Source organism: Acomys minous (genome assembly GCF_964271855.1).
Source record: "Acomys minous genome assembly, chromosome: 20".
NCBI lineage: Eukaryota > Metazoa > Chordata > Mammalia > Rodentia > Muridae > Acomys > Acomys minous.
The window spans coordinates 19,724,285-19,740,562 of NC_140502.1; the positions used below are offsets into that span (position 1 = coordinate 19,724,285).

General features: G+C 56.4%; 2 protein-coding genes across 3 annotated transcripts; one reads left to right on the top strand and one right to left on the bottom strand.

Moving 5' to 3' along the window:
- Positions 1–1,589: 1,589 nt before the first annotated feature.
- On the top strand, positions 1,590–13,782 carry ERCC1 (ERCC excision repair 1, endonuclease non-catalytic subunit). 2 transcript variants are annotated; one of them, XM_084771427.1, is made up of 10 exons: positions 1,590–1,890; positions 2,293–2,404; positions 3,700–3,915; positions 7,758–7,861; positions 8,355–8,454; positions 9,756–9,828; positions 11,711–11,805; positions 12,721–12,792; positions 12,875–12,943; positions 13,674–13,782. In XM_084771427.1, exons 1-10 carry the CDS (start codon positions 1,616–1,618, stop codon positions 13,725–13,727), a joined length of 1,170 nt encoding a protein of 389 aa, XP_084627553.1. In that variant the 5' UTR covers positions 1,590–1,615; the 3' UTR covers positions 13,728–13,782. The 2 variants fall into 2 exon arrangements, with proteins under 2 accessions (XP_084627553.1, XP_084627552.1); XM_084771426.1 differs by having other exon boundaries at positions 1,599–1,890; positions 9,752–9,828; positions 11,706–11,805.
- Positions 13,616–16,235, bottom strand: POLR1G (RNA polymerase I subunit G). The gene is made up of 3 exons (XM_084771431.1): positions 16,080–16,235; positions 15,735–15,876; positions 13,616–15,143 (listed from the first exon to the last, which is right to left on the bottom strand). Exons 1-3 carry the CDS (start codon positions 16,099–16,101, stop codon positions 14,069–14,071), a joined length of 1,239 nt encoding a protein of 412 aa, XP_084627557.1. The 5' UTR covers positions 16,102–16,235; the 3' UTR covers positions 13,616–14,068.
- Between the last annotated feature and the right edge of the window lie 43 nt (positions 16,236–16,278).

Below are 16,278 nucleotides of genomic sequence, written 5' to 3' on the forward strand. Positions count from 1 at the left end.
AAGACAGGGTTTCTCTGTGTAGACTTGGCTGTCCTGGACTCGCTCTGTAGACCAGGATGGCCTCGAACTCACAGCGATCCGCCTGCCTCTGCCTCCCGAGTGCTGAGATTAAAGGCACACACTGCTGTCTTACTGCGTCCTTTTAGCCTAAGCAAAGGAGTGCAAGCACAGAAACCAACCAACGTTGCAAAGGCTTGGTTTCCGCCTCAGGCCTTCACAAAACACACGGCCCGGGCGCGCCCTCTGGAGGCCAGGCTTGTACAGGACGCTCTGATTCGGTGGCTGCTTAGCCCTTTTCCTTTCCTGTCTAGGGTCAAAGAGTACTATCTATCTATCTATCTATCTATTTATTTATGCAGAGTTTCACTTTGTAGCTCTGGTTGTCCTGGAACTCATTAGTAGACCTGGCTGTCCTTGAACTCACACAGATGTGCCTGTCTCTCTCTGCCTCCCATTGGCTGGGATTAGAGGTGTGAGCCACCACCAAACCTGGCTATTTGTTCTGCTGTGGTCGTAGTTCTGAGAGCGTGAGGGTGGGGCTCAGCAGTAGAGCCTCTGCTTGTACACACGTGTGCGTGTGTACACACACACACACACACACACACACACACACACACCATAACCAGGAAAACATTAAAAGGACATAGAGCTGTCACATAGAGAAACCTTGTCTTGAAAAAACAAAAAAAAAAAAAACAAACAAACAAACAAACCAACCAAACAAACAAACAAAAAGACATAGCGGATTATGACCTTCCGGCATGTCCTCTCTCAATCTGCTAAGAACACTTTGGTAAATGCAAGGCAAAAATGGAGAATTCCCTAAGTATAAAACAGAAGGTAACGTTTGCAATCCATGGAAGTGACTAACAGGATCAACACCCAAGCATTACTCCAATAAATGGGCAGCAATAAAAAGATGCTCATCTCCTTTTCCTCCCCCTTTTTAATTTTAAAAACGGTTGAATTGAATTGCTCATTTTTGAAAAAAAAAAAAAAAGGCAAAGAATATGAGACAATCTTTAAAAAAACAAAAACAAAAAAAAACCCGAGCAAAGGAAATGGGAACACGAAATATGTAAGGCCATTAAACTCACAAAACGATGCCCTATTTCCTTAGCAATCAGAGAACTACAAGCTGGAACAGGGTGAAACTGTCCTTTCAGGAAATGAGTAATACTAAGTCATCCATCGGGCCCCAGGTCTCGGGGCTCAGATGTCCCTTCAGGAAGCCGGTTCTGACACCCAGGCTGGGTCAGGTTCCCCACCCCCACTCCCCGCCTCCCAACCAGGTCCCTTTGTCCTCTGGGCTCTCCCTGCCCTGCCCTGCCCACTCTGAGTTGTCCCCTGTTTGGGTGGCAACCTGTCTGACTGTCCCACTGGGGACTGTAAGCCCTGGGGAAGTCAGAGCTGTCGTTAGCAGCCCCTGACTGGGACGCAGGTGGAGAACGGCTTAGAATTGCGTGAGTCAGTGCCAGTGGGCTGAGGTTCAGGCTGAGCCAACGCACACTGACAGGGTTTGATACCTTGCCTTCCATATCTCGCCTCCCTCTCTATCGTGTAATCTTCTTCACTGAGATAGATCTGGAGTCTGGGAACACAGGGAACGCTCAACATGGGCCTTGGAACAGAATCCCTTGTTAGTCAAAGACTCCCCGGCACCTCCACAAGCCTCTATGCGCCTCAAACCTCTACGGTCCTCCAGGACCATAGAGAACAAGCGCGAAGACGGCGCCTCTCCGCTCTACCTCCTTTGGGGAGCAGCGAGACGAGCGGAGGGCCAGAGCGGCCGGAAGTGAGCCCAGCCAGGGGTCGCGCTGGCCGCGCTGGCGGTGTGTCGCCTCTATTTCCCGTCGTGGTATCTTCATCTAGGCCTTGGAGAAAGAACAGGTGAGCTCTGTCAGTGCTTAGACCCAGAGGTAGGGCGAGAGGGGCGGAGGGTGGAGGTGGAGGCTAATGGTTGATGATTGGCAGAAGAAAGGGCCAATCACTACGGAGGCTGAGACAAAGCCGAGGCTTGGGCGGGGCGAACGCGTCCAGGTGTGCCTCTGGGGGCGGGGCCAGCTGCCCTGAGCGAGGGTGGGGAGGCAGTAAGGGGTAGGTGGGCGGGACTGTGAGGCTCGTGGACCAATCCGGAGTGGGCAAGCTGAAGGGGGGGCGGGCCCACGGGTTGGCGTGCTGGATCCTAACGCTATGGGACCCGTGCAACCTTTTTTTGGGGGAGCTCCGCTGTGAGCGGAGTTTTCCTGTGGAAGATGGAAACGCCAACGCCAGTGTCGCCATGCCTCTCAGGCCCCAGATGGACCCTGGGAAGGAAAAGGAAAGTCGGCCGCAGCCCTCAGAGCCGCCCACCAGGAAGAAATTTGTTATCCCACTGGAGGAAGACGAGGTCCCTCCTGCAGGGGTAAGGGCGAGGATTTGGGGGCTGTTGGGAGTAAGGGACCCATGGGATCACGGCGTGAGTCTAGCGAGCTTTGAGGCTTGAGTTGCTTTGGAAGAATAGCCTGCTGGCCTTTACAAGCCTCGGTTCCCCCCATCGGTAAAATGGCATGGTGGGGTGGTAGTTAAGAGAGGGCCAAGTATTAATCCCAGCACTCGGGAGGCAGAGGCAGGCGGATCGCTGTGAGTTCGAGGTCAGCCTGGTCTACAAAGCGAGTCCAGGATAGCCAAGGCTACACAGAGAAACCCTGTCTCGAAAAACCAAAAAAAAAAGAAAAAAGAAAAAAGAAAAAAAAAAAAGAGAGAGAGAGAGAGGGCCAAGTCACAGAGTGTAAGCTGGCGTCTAGCTAAATGGCCAGTGACGGCTTTTGTTTGTTTAGTTTTGGTCTTTTGGGGGCGGGGCATATGTTTCCTGAGCTAGCCTTGAAATTTGTTGTGTAGCTGAAGTTGGCTTTGAACCCTGGTCCTCCCCTAGTTCCACCTCACAAGTGCTGGAATTACAGCAATGGACCATCCTGTACTTTATTTTTTTAATTAATAATTAATTAATTAATTAATTAATTTGTGTGTGGATGTTTTGCCTGTGCCTATGTTTGTGCACTACGGAGGCCTGCAGAAGCCACAGGGGGCGTTGGCTCCCCTGGAACTAGAGCGTTGCAAGCCGTGTCGGTGCTGGGTTTGAAAACTCTGCTCCTCTTGAAGAGCAGCCAGGGCTCTTAACTGAGAAGCCATTTCTCTAGCCCCTTAACCTTTTTGTTGTTGTTGTTGTTGTTGTTTTTGTTTTGTTTTGTTTTTCAAGACAGGGTTTCTCTGTGTAGCCCTGGCTGTCCCGTACTCACTCTGTAGACCAGGCTGGCCTCGAACTCACCGAGATCCGCCTGCCTCTGCCTCCCCAAGGGCTGGAATTAAAGGCGTGCACCACCAATGCCTGTCACTGCTGTTTGGTTTTCTTTTGATCTTGGCTTTTTTTTGAGGCAAGGTTTCGCTGTGTAGCCTTGGCTGTCCTGGACTCACTTTGTAGAGCAGGCTGGCCTCGAACTCACAGCGATGCACCTGCCTCTGCCTCCCGAGTGCTGGGATGACAGGTGGACCCTGCCGTGCCTGGCTCACTCAGGGCTTTGTGCAGGCTTAGGCACAAAGTTCACCAGCCCTTGGGCTTAGCCCTGGAAAGCATCTGTCTGGGAGAAGGAGGCTAAGGGTCAGAGGAGGGGAAGATTCCAGTGTTCTGTCCCAACCTCCCACCGTCCTTTCTCTCCGCAGGCCAAGCCCTTATTCAGATCTTCCCGGAACCCCAGCAACACGGCACCCTCAGCCCCAGGGGCCCCTCAGACCTATGCCGAGTATGCCATCGCCCAGCCTCCAGGAGGCGTTGGGGCCGCAGGGCCCACAGGATCCGACCCTGTGACGGGAGAGAACCCCAGCCATACCCTGAAACCAGGAGCAAAATCCAGCAGCATCATCGTGAGCCCGCGGCAGGTGAGGGTGGAGATGGCGAGCTGGGGGTTTCCGGTGGGAGCCCCTCTGCCGGGGATCGGCGTTGGGAACAGTGGAAAGGGGTTCGTCTGAGGTTCATGCGCCTTATGCCTTCCTATAGACACCCCACCATTCCTTCCTATGGACACCCCACCATTCCTTCCTATGGACACCCCACCATTGCTTCCTATAGACACCCCACCATTCCTTCCTATGGACACCCCACCATTCCTTCCTATAGACACCCCACCATTCCTTCCTATAGACACCCCACATTCCTTCCTATGGACACCCCACCATTGCTTCCTATAGACACCCCACCATTCCTTCCTATGGACACCCCACATTCCTTCCTATGGACACCCCACCATTGCTTCCTATAGACACCCCACCATTGCTTCCTATGGACACCCCACATTCCTTCCTATGGACACCCCACCATTGCTTCCTATAGACACCCCACCATTCCTTCCTATGGACACCCCACCATTGCTTCCTATAGACACCCCACCATTCCTTCCTATATACACCCCACCATTCCTTCCTATGGACACCCCACCATTCCTTCCTATGGACACCCCACCATTCCTTCCTATGGACACCCCACCATTCCTTCCTATGGACACCCCACCATTCCTTCCTATGGACACCCCACCATTGCTTCCTATGGACACCCCACCATTGCTTCCTATGGACACCCCACCATTCCTTCCTATGGACACCCCACCATTCCTTCCTATGGACACCCCACCATTGCTTCCTATGGACACCCCACCATTGCTTCCTATAGACACCCCACCATTCCTTCCTATGGACACCCCACCATTGCTTCCTATGGACACCCCACCATTCCTTCCTATGGACACCCCCACCATTCCTTCCTATGGACACCCCACCATTCCTTCCTATGGACACCCCACCATTCCTTCCTATGGACACCCCACCATTCCTTCCTATGGACACCCCACCATTCCTTCCTATGGACACCCCACCATTCCTTCCTATGGACACCCCACCATTCCTTCCTATGGACACCCCACCATTGCTTCCTATAGACACCCCACCATTCCTTCCTATGGACACCCCACCATTGCTTCCTATGGACACCCCATCATTCCTTCCTATGGACACCCCACCATTGCTTCCTATGGACACCCCACCATTCCTTCCTATGGACACCCCACCATTGCTTCCTATAGACACCCCACCATTCCTTCCTATGGACACCCCCACCATTCCTTCCTATGGACACCCCACCATTCCTTCCTATGGACACCCCACCATTCCTTCCTATGGACACCCCACCATTCCTTCCTATGGACACCCCACCATTCCTTCCTATGGACACCCCACCATTCCTTCCTATGGACACCCCACCATTCCTTCCTATGGACACCCCACCATTGCTTCCTATAGACACCCCACCATTGCTTCCTATGGACACCCCACTGTTCCATTCATGCATCCGTTGATGGGCTTGTGGGTTTAGGGTGCCCCGGCCCTTCCTGCGAGGGCTGTCACTCCATGGAGGCTGCTCTGCTCCTGTTCCCAAGTTTGTTCATTTCCTCAGAACCTATAGGAAGGAGACGCCACCCAGGCATGAGGACAGGCTGTGTATGTGGGTGTTGGGGACCCCCACCCCGGTCTGCATTTTATTGTTATTACCACTTTACCAAATGGGCCCATTGTAGGCATACCTTTAAAATCTACTTTAATTTTGGTTTCTTATATTTCTCCCTTCTCCGCCGCAATCCCTTCCAACAAACACCCCCAAGGCCAGGTAGGAGAGAAAGAAGGTTAGTGGGGAGAGGGGGGCACAGTTTTCCTTAGCTGCTTCCTGCTGTTTAGAGTCTTTGGGGTTCCTTGGGGCAAGTCTAATCCTCGGTTCAGGACATCTTCAACTTCTTCTAGTCAAACTGCATCAAAGACCATGTGCTGTCCCATTCCCCCCCCTCCCCCCATCCCTCCTCCCTCCCCAAGGCCCCCTCGACCCCCCCCACCCCCCCCCCCCACCCCCGCAGGCAGCTCCCAGCTGACAAACATCACGCCAGCGGACAAACTGGAGCAGCTCCCATTTAAGCCCCACCTGGGATTAAAACAAAAACATGTTTACCTATAAAGCAAAAAGTTCCATAACAGCCCATAATTATTTATTCACTTAAAGAAAGGTTCTCACAGCTGGGTGTGGTAGCCCAAGGCCGCCTTTAATCCCGGCACTCAGGAGGCAGAGGCAGCTGGATCTTGGTGAGTTAAAGGCCAGCCCAGTCAACACAGCCAGTCTAGGGCAGCCCAGGGCTATTACACAGAGAAACCCTGTCTTGGAAAAAAAAAAAAAAGGAAAGAAAGAAAGGTAGAAAGGTAGAAAGGTAAGCTCTCAGTATGTAGCCCTGGCTGGCCTGGAACTTACTACGTAGACCATGGTGACCTCAAACTCAGAGGTCCGCCTGCCTCTGCCTCCTGGGATTAGAGGCGTGAGGTGCCGCCACTGTTCGGCTGCCCACCCAGCTTTATGATGAAGGATTTTGGTGTCTGCGGTAGCGTGAATGAATTACTTCCCTTCTCCATTTGTTTGATGCCTAGGGTGCCACGCATTGGAACGGGCATAGCCTGGAGCTTCCACAGCTCCTGCCCTGTAGGAACTGACATGCTACAGGGAGCCTTAAATCAGTCCTTTGGGGTTATGGTACATTATGACATAGGCTCCAATGGATGCCATCCCCAGCTATTGGTGAAGCCTCAGCCTTGAGCTCCTCCCTTCCATTGGTGTGTGTGTGTGTGTGTGTGTGTGTGTGTGTGTGTGTGTGTGTGTGTGTATGTGTGTGTGTGTGTGTGTGGAGTGGACAATCCCAACCCTGACTCTTGGGCGTGGGTCTCCTGGGTAACAGTGTCTGTTCTGGGCCAAATAGGCGCCGCTGTGAGTCACTGGGGAAGAGCACAAGGTGTTCCCGTTCCCTCAGTGGGTCCCTCCGGGTTTAGGAAGCCCGTGCTAGATGCTATCTGCCGCTCAGGAAATTCCAGAAGTCCCAGGGATCGGGGTCAGGGTGCATGTAGCAGAAAGTCCACAAGGCTTCAGGAGAGGCAGATCTGGAACGGGAGGTGGGGGTGGGGGGTGGGGAGAGTGGGGGGGTGGGGGAGCAGAGTCCAGATGACTTGTAATGACCTGGGCCTGGCCTGGTCACTGTCATGTCCCCAGCATGGAGACACATAGTATATGCACCTAGCTGAAGCAGAGCTTGGCTTGCCCAAACACTTTCAGTCGTCCGCTGTTGAGGATGCTCTCAGGAGCACAGGAGGGAGGCTGGAGAGGGGGGATTGTTCTTCCTGAGGCACTGGGGAGTCCTTGCAGAACTCAGATGATGCCTCTCGTCGTCGTTTGCAGGGTGGCCACAAGGTAGTGTGCTGGTGGCCTCCCAGAGCTAGGGAGGTGCCGTGGTGGCAGAGGAAGGGTGTTCGTTGACAAGGTCCAAATCCCACCAGAGAAAGAGAGGAAAGAAAGAGACAAAAGACACAGGATGGGCCTGGGGCTCGGGGTGTGGGGCCCTCCCTCGGCCAGGCAAGCGTGAGTGTTGCTGAGGTCGAAGTAAGGGTTGGTGTCCAGCAGACCAAAGGATGGATTGGTACTGGGACAGGGGCGGGGCGGGGCGAGGCGGGGCGACTTTGGTGGAGGCCTGGGGGGGGGGGGGAAGCTAACACTCAGATGCCAGGCCGAGAATTGTGGGAAGAGAAGCTGAAAAAGACCCTGGTGGGCCTTAGGGTGGGAAGAGGTGGGGGAGGGGCCAGCCTTCACCACCACTACCCCGCCCCCCCCTCGCCAATAAGTGGCCTCCACCTTTCTCCCTTGGCAGAGGGGCAACCCTGTGTTGAAGTTCGTGCGCAATGTGCCATGGGAATTTGGTGAGGTGGTCCCCGACTACGTGCTGGGCCAGAGCACCTGCGCCCTTTTCCTCAGGTGAGCTCCCAGGGTGCCTTGAAGGCGGGAGGGTCCTGTCGCACAGTCTTGGCATTTTGAGCTATTCAGTGGGGGAAGTGGGGTTCAGTGTCGTGGGCTCTGGGCCTACATGTGGCTCTTTGTTGAAGAAGGGGTTGTCCAGAACAAGAGTGGCTGAGGCTGGACCCTGGGTCTGAAGAATCAAGGCTCGGCCTGGATTAGTGTTCCCTGAGGGAGGAGGCCTGGGCTCTGTCTTCCTGTGTCTGAGGGATAAGGGGTAGACCCCAATTTGAGGGAAGAAGCCAAGTGCCCAGCACCCCCCAACACCACAGCCAACTGCCTTTACCTGCCCTGACCCGTCCTGGAAATCCATCCGGGTCAGTTGACTTTTCTGAGCCTCTGGCGAGGTTGTTCCCTTTGCTACGCTAATGGGTCCCCAGCCTCTGCATAAGGAAGTCTGGGGTCTCGAGGACATAAGACCCTCAACCTGTCCCCCTTTCCCTGTCTGCTCCAGCCTCCGCTACCACAACCTCCATCCAGACTATATCCACGAACGGCTGCAGAGCCTGGGGAAGAGCTTTGCCCTGCGCGTGCTGCTGGTCCAGGTGGATGTGGTAAGCAGGGCTGTGGCGGCTGGCCCCACTCTCCCCATGCAGCGGTAGCCCAAGCCTGGAGCGCACGTGTGGGGTGCTGAATCCCTCTTAGGACCTCACTGAGGACTAGATTTTTGACAGCTGAATTTGCTACAGATCTCCCAGAGCCTGCTTGCATGGGCTGGGAGGAGGGAAGAGAAAATTGTCTAGACCAGACCTGCTGCTGCATTCCTGCCATCAGATCTGGAGGCTCAGGCAGGAGAAATATGTATTCCTGGGCCAGCCTGGGCTACAGGGAGAGACTTTGACTGAAACAGAAATAAAAAATAGCTCAGCAGGAGAGCCCCTGCCTAGAACCCTCCAGTGAGGGGCTGGGGGTGTGGCTCAGTGGTAGAGCCCCTGCCTAGAATCCCCCAGTGAGGGGCTGGGGGTGTGGCTCAGTGGTAGAGCCCCTGCCTAGAATCCTCCAGTGAGGGGCTAGGGGCGTGGCTCAGTGGTAGAGCCCCTGCCTAGAATCCCCCAGTGAGGGGCTGGGGTGTGGCTCAGTGGTAGAGCCCCTGCCTAGAATCCCCCAGTGAGGGGCTGGGGGTGTGGCTCAGTGGTAGAGCCCCTGCCTAGAATCCTCCAGTGAGGGGCTGGGGGTGTGGCTCAGTGGTAGAGCCCCTGCCTAGAATCCCCCAGTGAGGGGCTAGGGGCGTGGCTCAGTGGTAGAGCCCCTGCCTAGAATCCCCCAGTGAGGGGCTGGGGGCGTGGCTCAGTGGTAGAGCCCCTGCCTAGAATCCCCCAGTGAGAGGCTGGGGGCGTGGCTCAGTGGTAGAGCCCCTGCCTAGAATCCCCCAGTGAGGGGCTGTGAGATGTGACCTACACTCTGCTCCCCAGGCCATGTCTAAGTGTCTTCCCTTAATACTATTTCAAAGACCTTAAGAAATATCTTTTACATGTGTACGTGTGTACATACATGTGAACATACACTCAGAAGTCAGAGGGCAATTGTTGGGGGTTGGCTCTCTTCTCCCATGTGGATCTTGGGGATCTGTTGGTCCAGCTTGAAGACAGGCACCTTCATCCACAGAGAAGGTGAGATGCCCAGGAGGCCCTGCACATCCAGTGTGACTTTTTTTTTGGGGGGTGGGGTGGGGGGAGGCATGGTTTCTCACCAGGACCACACCAAACTTTTTAATCCATGCTGGGGAGTGAACTCAGGTCCTTGTGGCTTTACTGATGGTACTGCTTTTCTCTCCAGCTCAGCTGTTGGGTTCTCACACTCTAAATTCTTGCTATCTCCTGGGTCTCTACTTGTGACTTTCCTTTCTTCCAGAAAGATCCCCAGCAGGCCCTTAAGGAGCTGGCTAAGATGTGCATCTTGGCTGACTGCACCCTTATCCTGGCCTGGAGGTGAGACACAGGCCCCTCCCACCCAACCCCGCAGCAGCCCAGTCAGCTGGGTGTGGTGGTGTACTTCTGTCATCCTAGCACTCAGTAGACTGAGGCAGGAGGATCATCTGTTCTGGTGGGGTGTGGTGGTACACGCCTGTATCAAGCACCTGGGAGGCAGAGGCAGGTGGATCTCTGTGAGTTCGAGGCCAGCCTAGTTGACAAAGCGAGTCCAGGACAGCCAAGACTACACAGAGAAACCCGGTCTCGAAAAACAACAGCAAAAAAGATTATCAGTTCAAGGCCAGGCAGGGATACATAGTGAGTCCCTGTGGTGGTGGAAGGAATACAAGAGTCTGGGGTGGGGGTGTGGCTCAGTGGTAGAGCCCCTGCCTAGAATCCCCCAGTGAGGGGCTGGGGGTGTGGCTCAGTGGTAGAGACCCTGCCTAGAATCCCCCAGTGAGGGGCTGGGGCGTGGCTCAGTGATAGAGCCCCTGCCTAGAATCCCCCAGTGAGGGGCTGGGGGTGTGGCTCAGTGGTAGAGTCCCTGCCTAGAATCCCCAGTGAGGGGCTGGGGTGTGACTTGGTAGGTAGAGCCCCTGCCTAGAATCCCCCAGTGAGGGGCTGGGGGTGTGGCTCAGCGGTAGAGCCCCTGCCTAGAATCCCCCAGTGAGGGGCTGGGGGTGTGGCTCAGTGGTAGAGCCCCTGCCTAGAATCCCCCAGTGAGGAGCTAGGGTGTGGCTCAGTGGTAGAGCCCCTGCCTAGAATCCCCCAGTGAGGAGCTGGGGGTGTGGCTCAGTGGTAGAGCTCCTGCCTAGAATCCTCCAGTGAGGGGCTTGGGGTGTGGCTCAGTGGTAGAGCTCCTGCCTAGAATCCCCCAGTGAGGGGCTGGGGTTGTGGCTCAGTGGTAGAGCCCCTGCCTAGAATCCCCCAGTGAGGGGCTGGGGGCGTGGCTCAGTGGTAGAGCCCCTGCCTAGAATCCTCCAGTGAGGGGCTGGGGGCGTGGCTCAGTGGTAGAGCCCCTGCCTAGAATCCCCCAGTGAGGGGCTGGGGGCATGGCTCAGTGGTAGAGCCCCTGCCTAGATCCCCCAGTGAGGGGCTGGGGGCATGGCTCAGTGGTAGAGCCTCTGCCTAGAATCCCCCAGTGAGGGGCTGGGGGCGTGGCTCAGTGGTAGAGCCCCTGCCTAGAGTCCCCCAGTGAGGGGCTGGGGGTGTGGCTCAGTGGTAGAGCCTCTGCCTAGAATCCCCCAGTGAGGGGCTGGGGGCGTGGCTCAGTGGTAGAGCCCCTGCCTAGAATCCCCCACTGAGGGGCTGGGGTCGTGGCTCAGTGGTAGAGCCTCTGCCTAGAATCCCCCAGTGAGGGGCTGGGGGCGTGGCTCAGTGGTAGAGCCTCTGCCTAGAATCCCCCAGTGAGGGGCTGGGGGCGTGGCTCAGTGGTAGAGCCCCTGCCTAGAATCCCCCAGTGAGGGGCTGGGGGCGTGGCTCAGTGGTAGAGCCTCTGCCTAGAATCCCCCAGTGAGGGGCTGGGGTCGTGGCTCAGTGGTAGAGCCTCTGCCTAGAATCCCCCAGTGAGGGGCTGGGGGTGTGGCTCAGTGGTAGAGCCCCTGCCTAGAATCCCCCAGGGAGGGGCTGGGGGTGTGGCTCAGTGGTAGAGCCCCTGCCTAGAATCCCCCAGGGAGGGGCGGGGCATAGGTGAGCAGTAGTGTCTAGCACATACAATATCCTGGGTTCTTTCTGCAGCATGACTAAATAATGTGTGAGAGCCCACTCCACAGGGCTCAGTGCTGAGAACCCGAGTTGAGGCTGGGTTTGGCCTAGTTTTTGGAGTTTAGACGCCCTATGAAGGAGAATTCTGAATGATAGCCCTCGCCCCAGCTGACCTGTGTCCTGTCACCCAGCGCGGAGGAAGCCGGGCGGTATCTGGAGACCTACAAGGCGTATGAGCAGAAGCCGGCTGATCTCCTCATGGAGAAGCTCGAACAGAACTTCCTGTCCCGGGTGAGACCGCCTCTCCTTGGCCTTCCGCACCTCTTGACCCTGTGATGGTTTCTGGGTTGAGCATAGTCCTTCCCAAAGCAAGCCCATCCATGCAGGGACCTCCCTCATCCGCCCGAAGGGTCTTTTAAGTACAAACCAGACCCCATTCCCCCTTAGCTCCGACCCCCTAGCGCATCCTCGGCGCCTACCGTCCTATTCCCGCTGCTGGAATCCGTGTTTCCCATGCCAGCTCTATGCTGCCTCCTTCATTGCCTCAGCCTAGTAGGCCAGAGTACCAGGCTGGAACCATCTTGACCCTGCTGTGACCGCGGCACCACCCAGCACCCAGCGGCCACTTGGGTGTTATTTTGTAGGCGAGGCGATGGTTTGCAGCTCTAATGAGGAACTCTGTATTTCAGTCTTTCTGGGTGAGCTGGGAGGTGGCCATGGCTGCCGCTACTCCTCCACACGGGTTCTACAGTTCACTGTAATCCCAGAGGGACAGAAGTGACCCGTCCTTCATAGAACCAGTGGGTCCCTGCCCTGCCATGTTAAAAGCCAGCTGTGATTAGCCAGCTGCAGCTGAGCACATCTGTAATCCCAGTACCCGGGAGGCAGAGGCAGGCGGATCTCTGTGAGTTTGAGGCCAGCCTGGTCTACCTCGCTGTAGACCAACAGGGATCCATCTGGAGACCCAGAGCGTGTGCTGGGAACTGAACTCGGGTCCTCTGGAAGGGGTGTGAGCCCCTAACTGCCCAGCCAACCCCCGTTTGTTGTTTCTGGAGACGAGTCTCTCCTTAGGCCCAGAAGGGCCAAAACTGGCTGTGAACCAGACTGGACCCAAATTTGTGGAAATCCTCCCTAAACCCTAACCTTCCTTTTACACCCAGCTTCCAAAAAAAACATTCTCTCTCTCTCTCTCCTTCTCCTGTCCAGGCCACTGAGTGTCTGACCACCGTGAAATCAGTCAACAAGACCGACAGCCAGACCCTCCTGGCTACATTTGGAGTAAGAGCCCTCTCCCCTTCACCTTACTCCCCGGTGCCCACACCTTCCCCAGGGACGCCCTGACCCCTGTCCCACCTTTCAGTCCCTCAAACAGCTCATCACCGCATCAAGGGAGGATCTAGCCCTGTGTCCGGGCCTGGGCCCCCAGAAGGTAAGACTCCTAAGGGGGATGTTACAGGGCTTGGGGGCAGGAATGAGCCCTAAATCAAAAGACCTTAGAGTTCTGTTAAGTGGTGGTTGTTTTTAGATAGCTTTAGCTGGCTCCTCCTGCTGAGATCACAAGCTTGTGCTTGGTTTAAAAACTTTTTTCTGGGGGGTTGGGGGGGGCGGGTGCTATGAATGTAGCTGGGTTGGTAGCCACTCTCCTGCCTTTATTTGCTTGTCTATTTATTTGAGACAGTGTTTCCCTGTGTAGCCCTGGCTGTCCCAAACTGGCTGTGTAGACTAGGCTAGCCTCAAACTCATCCACCTGCCTCGGCCACTGGGTCAGGGCGTGGTGTTGTACTCCATTAATCCCAGCACTCGGGAGGCAGAGGCAGGCGGATCGCTGTGAGTTCGAGGCCAGCCTGGTCTACAGAGCAAGTCCAGGACAGCCAAGGCTACACAGAGAAACCCTGTCTCGAAAAACAAAAAATGTAGGCCACCACACAGGCTAGTTTTATGGCTCTAAATGGCCCCACTTACACCCCGCCTCACTCACACATGGGAAGACTGAGCGGGAAAGGGCAGGAGAGCCCCCACTTTCTGGCCAGCCTCGAGTAGACCCCAGACACCGCCCCCCCCCCCCCCCAGTTCCTCCAACCTAGAATAATAACCTCACCCATTCCAAGCAGAACAGGCAAGCAGGCTCTTTAATGACAAGCTCCTTTCCCTGCCCTCAGGCCCGCAGGCTCTTTGACGTCCTACATGAACCCTTCCTCAGAGTGCCCCGATGACCCGCCGCCGCCGCCATGGTCCCTTGTCACAATAAAGTGTTTTCCTTGCCCAGGCTCCTGCTGGATGTGACCATGTGTTTGTTTGGGGGGCGGGGCTTATCCCTGCAGTTGATTTATGACAACCCTCTTGGAGCCACCTCAGCCTGCGTGTTCCTCAGTTTCCCCACAGTACTATTAGGGTTCCTGCTGAAGGGTCCTTTTTTGCTGCTGCTTCTCCTGTCCTGTAGGAGACATCCCCCAATGGAGAGGTGTCTTGCACCCCACTTTCCCCATCCTTTTTCTTGGTGGATCTTTGACCTGCCGTGGCTTCAGGCTCCTCGGACTCTCCTGGGTGAGACACCTCAGACTCCGGACTCTGCCGCCTTCTGTCCTTTCTCCTTTTTCTTCTTCTTCTTCTTGGTGGGTGCTGGAGCCACCTGGGGCTCAAAGTTAGCCAGAAGGGCAGCCTCTGTCACCTCTGCCCCCAAAACCAGAGGTGCCTCTTCCAGAGGCTTTTCCTTTTTCTTCTTCTTCTTCTTCTTGGGGGACACAGGAGCTACCTCAGCACTAACTCCATGTTCTGAAAGTTGTTCAGGCTCCATGACCTCTCCGGGGAACCCCATCTCCGGCTCCATCATCAAATTCTGCCTCTTTTCTTTCCTCCTCTTCTTTGTGGGGGACAGCAGGGCGCTTTCCTCCAGGGGTTCCACAGTGGCCTGTGGCTGAGAGGCAGCCACGGTGCCATCCACCTCGGCCTCCTTTTGCCTCTTTCTCTTTTTGGTGGGGGTCAGGGTGGCCCCCTCAAGAGACGCTGCTTGAGCCACAGGTCCTGTGTGCCCTGGACCCTCTTCCGGCTGGAGAATCTCTGCCTCCTTGGCTTTCCTCCTCTTCTTGCTGCCGGGGGCAGGCGGGAGTGGTGGCTCTGCCGTCTCTGCCAAGGGCGCCATCGTCTCGGCCTCCACCACCTCTACCTTGGCTACCTGTCGCTTCCTTTCCTTCCTCACTTCCACTCCTGCAGTGCCCACCTCCACGGCACCGTGCCCGTTCCCCGCCTCCTGACTGGCTGAGGCACCTGCACCCTTCCTCTTTTTCTTCTTTCCTGAAGAGGCTACCCCAGGCCCAGTGACCGGAAGGCTGCCTCCGAAGGCAGAGAACCGAGGCCGCAGGCCAGCAGGGACCTGAGGTGGGGGGCTTGTGGGGATGGGCTGCAGGGGGACCCGAGAGATAAGATATTCTTGAGGCCCCTCCATGATCCTTAAGCTCCCATGGGGGGCCGGGGCGCAGGTGAGTCGGCCCCCTGCCTCCGTTGAAGACGCGAGCAACGTGGCTTCTCCGGCCTGGGGGCTGCTGGTCAGGACCCGGTAACGATGCTTCTTGCGGTCCAGTTTGCCCTTAACAGTCTTGGAGCCAGAGAGAGGCACACGGCGCCCGTTGAGGCTGAGGAGGGAAAGGGAGAAGCGGAGAGTGGCGAGATCCTTTGTGCAAGGCGGGGACGGGACCAGAAGCAGTTTTCCGGGCTAGGGCTCAGCCCAGTGCTAGAGTATTGGTGAAAGCCCCGTTTCCTGTTTCAACCAACCAACCAGCTTCCGGGGGTGCTTAGAGTACCTGACCAACCCGCCACACCTCCCTGGTATTGCAATTAGACGTGCACCCCCACGGCTGGGACTGGCTTGATTGACGTCTACCATTTTCCTGCCTCAGCCTCCCAAGTGGTGAGATTAATTATAAGGGATCCCCAGCATTACTGGCTAAGGCTGAGGGAGGCAGGAGGATCAGAAGGTGAAATATAAGATTCTCCAGGCCGGGCGTGGTGGCGCACGCCTTTAATCCCAGCATCAGGAGGCAGAGGCAGGGGGATTGCTGTGAGTTCGGAGGCCAGCCTGGTCTACAAAGTGAGTTCCAGGGCACCCAGAGCTACACAGAAAAAAAACCCTAAAGTTGTGGTTCAGGGTACAGGGTGGGCTCAGCCTCTAAGGGGGGTGTGTGTGGGACCCTCCCAGTAGCTGTCCCGGGGAGGCGACCACTCACCACTGTGGGGCGAAGTCTGCAGGGGCTCGGATGAGCCACAGTTCTGTATCTGGACCTGTCAGCGCCTCCAAAGTGAAACGGGGGGGATCCGAGCCTGGAGACATCGCCGTAAAGTGGGGAGGGCAGGAGAACCGAGCGGCACCTGTGAGGAGGAACGGTTTGGGAAGGGAGAGAGGGTCTCTTAGACGCCGCCAGCCTCTCAAGGTGCTCGTAGGTCCCTCGTCCACATGCTGCCCGGGGGGTGGGGGGGACGCACCGATTGCCCTTCCCCCCAGCCTCTCTAGCACCCGGACGGACCCTCCCTCCGGGTGCCCCTTCCTCCCCACCAGTTCCCGCTCCACTCACCGCAGGCCGGGGTACCCTCCATGCCGCCTCCGGGGGAGCCCACTCAGGACCTGCCCGCCGGGAACGCTGCTTGCTCACCACGTGGACCCCAGGGGTGGAGCCAAACGCGGAAGCGTCCAAGTCGCGTGGGAGAGTGGGGGCGTGGCTCGGCCCCGTCACTCTATTTGCAGAACCGGGCCAACCTCCACTTCTGAACGTC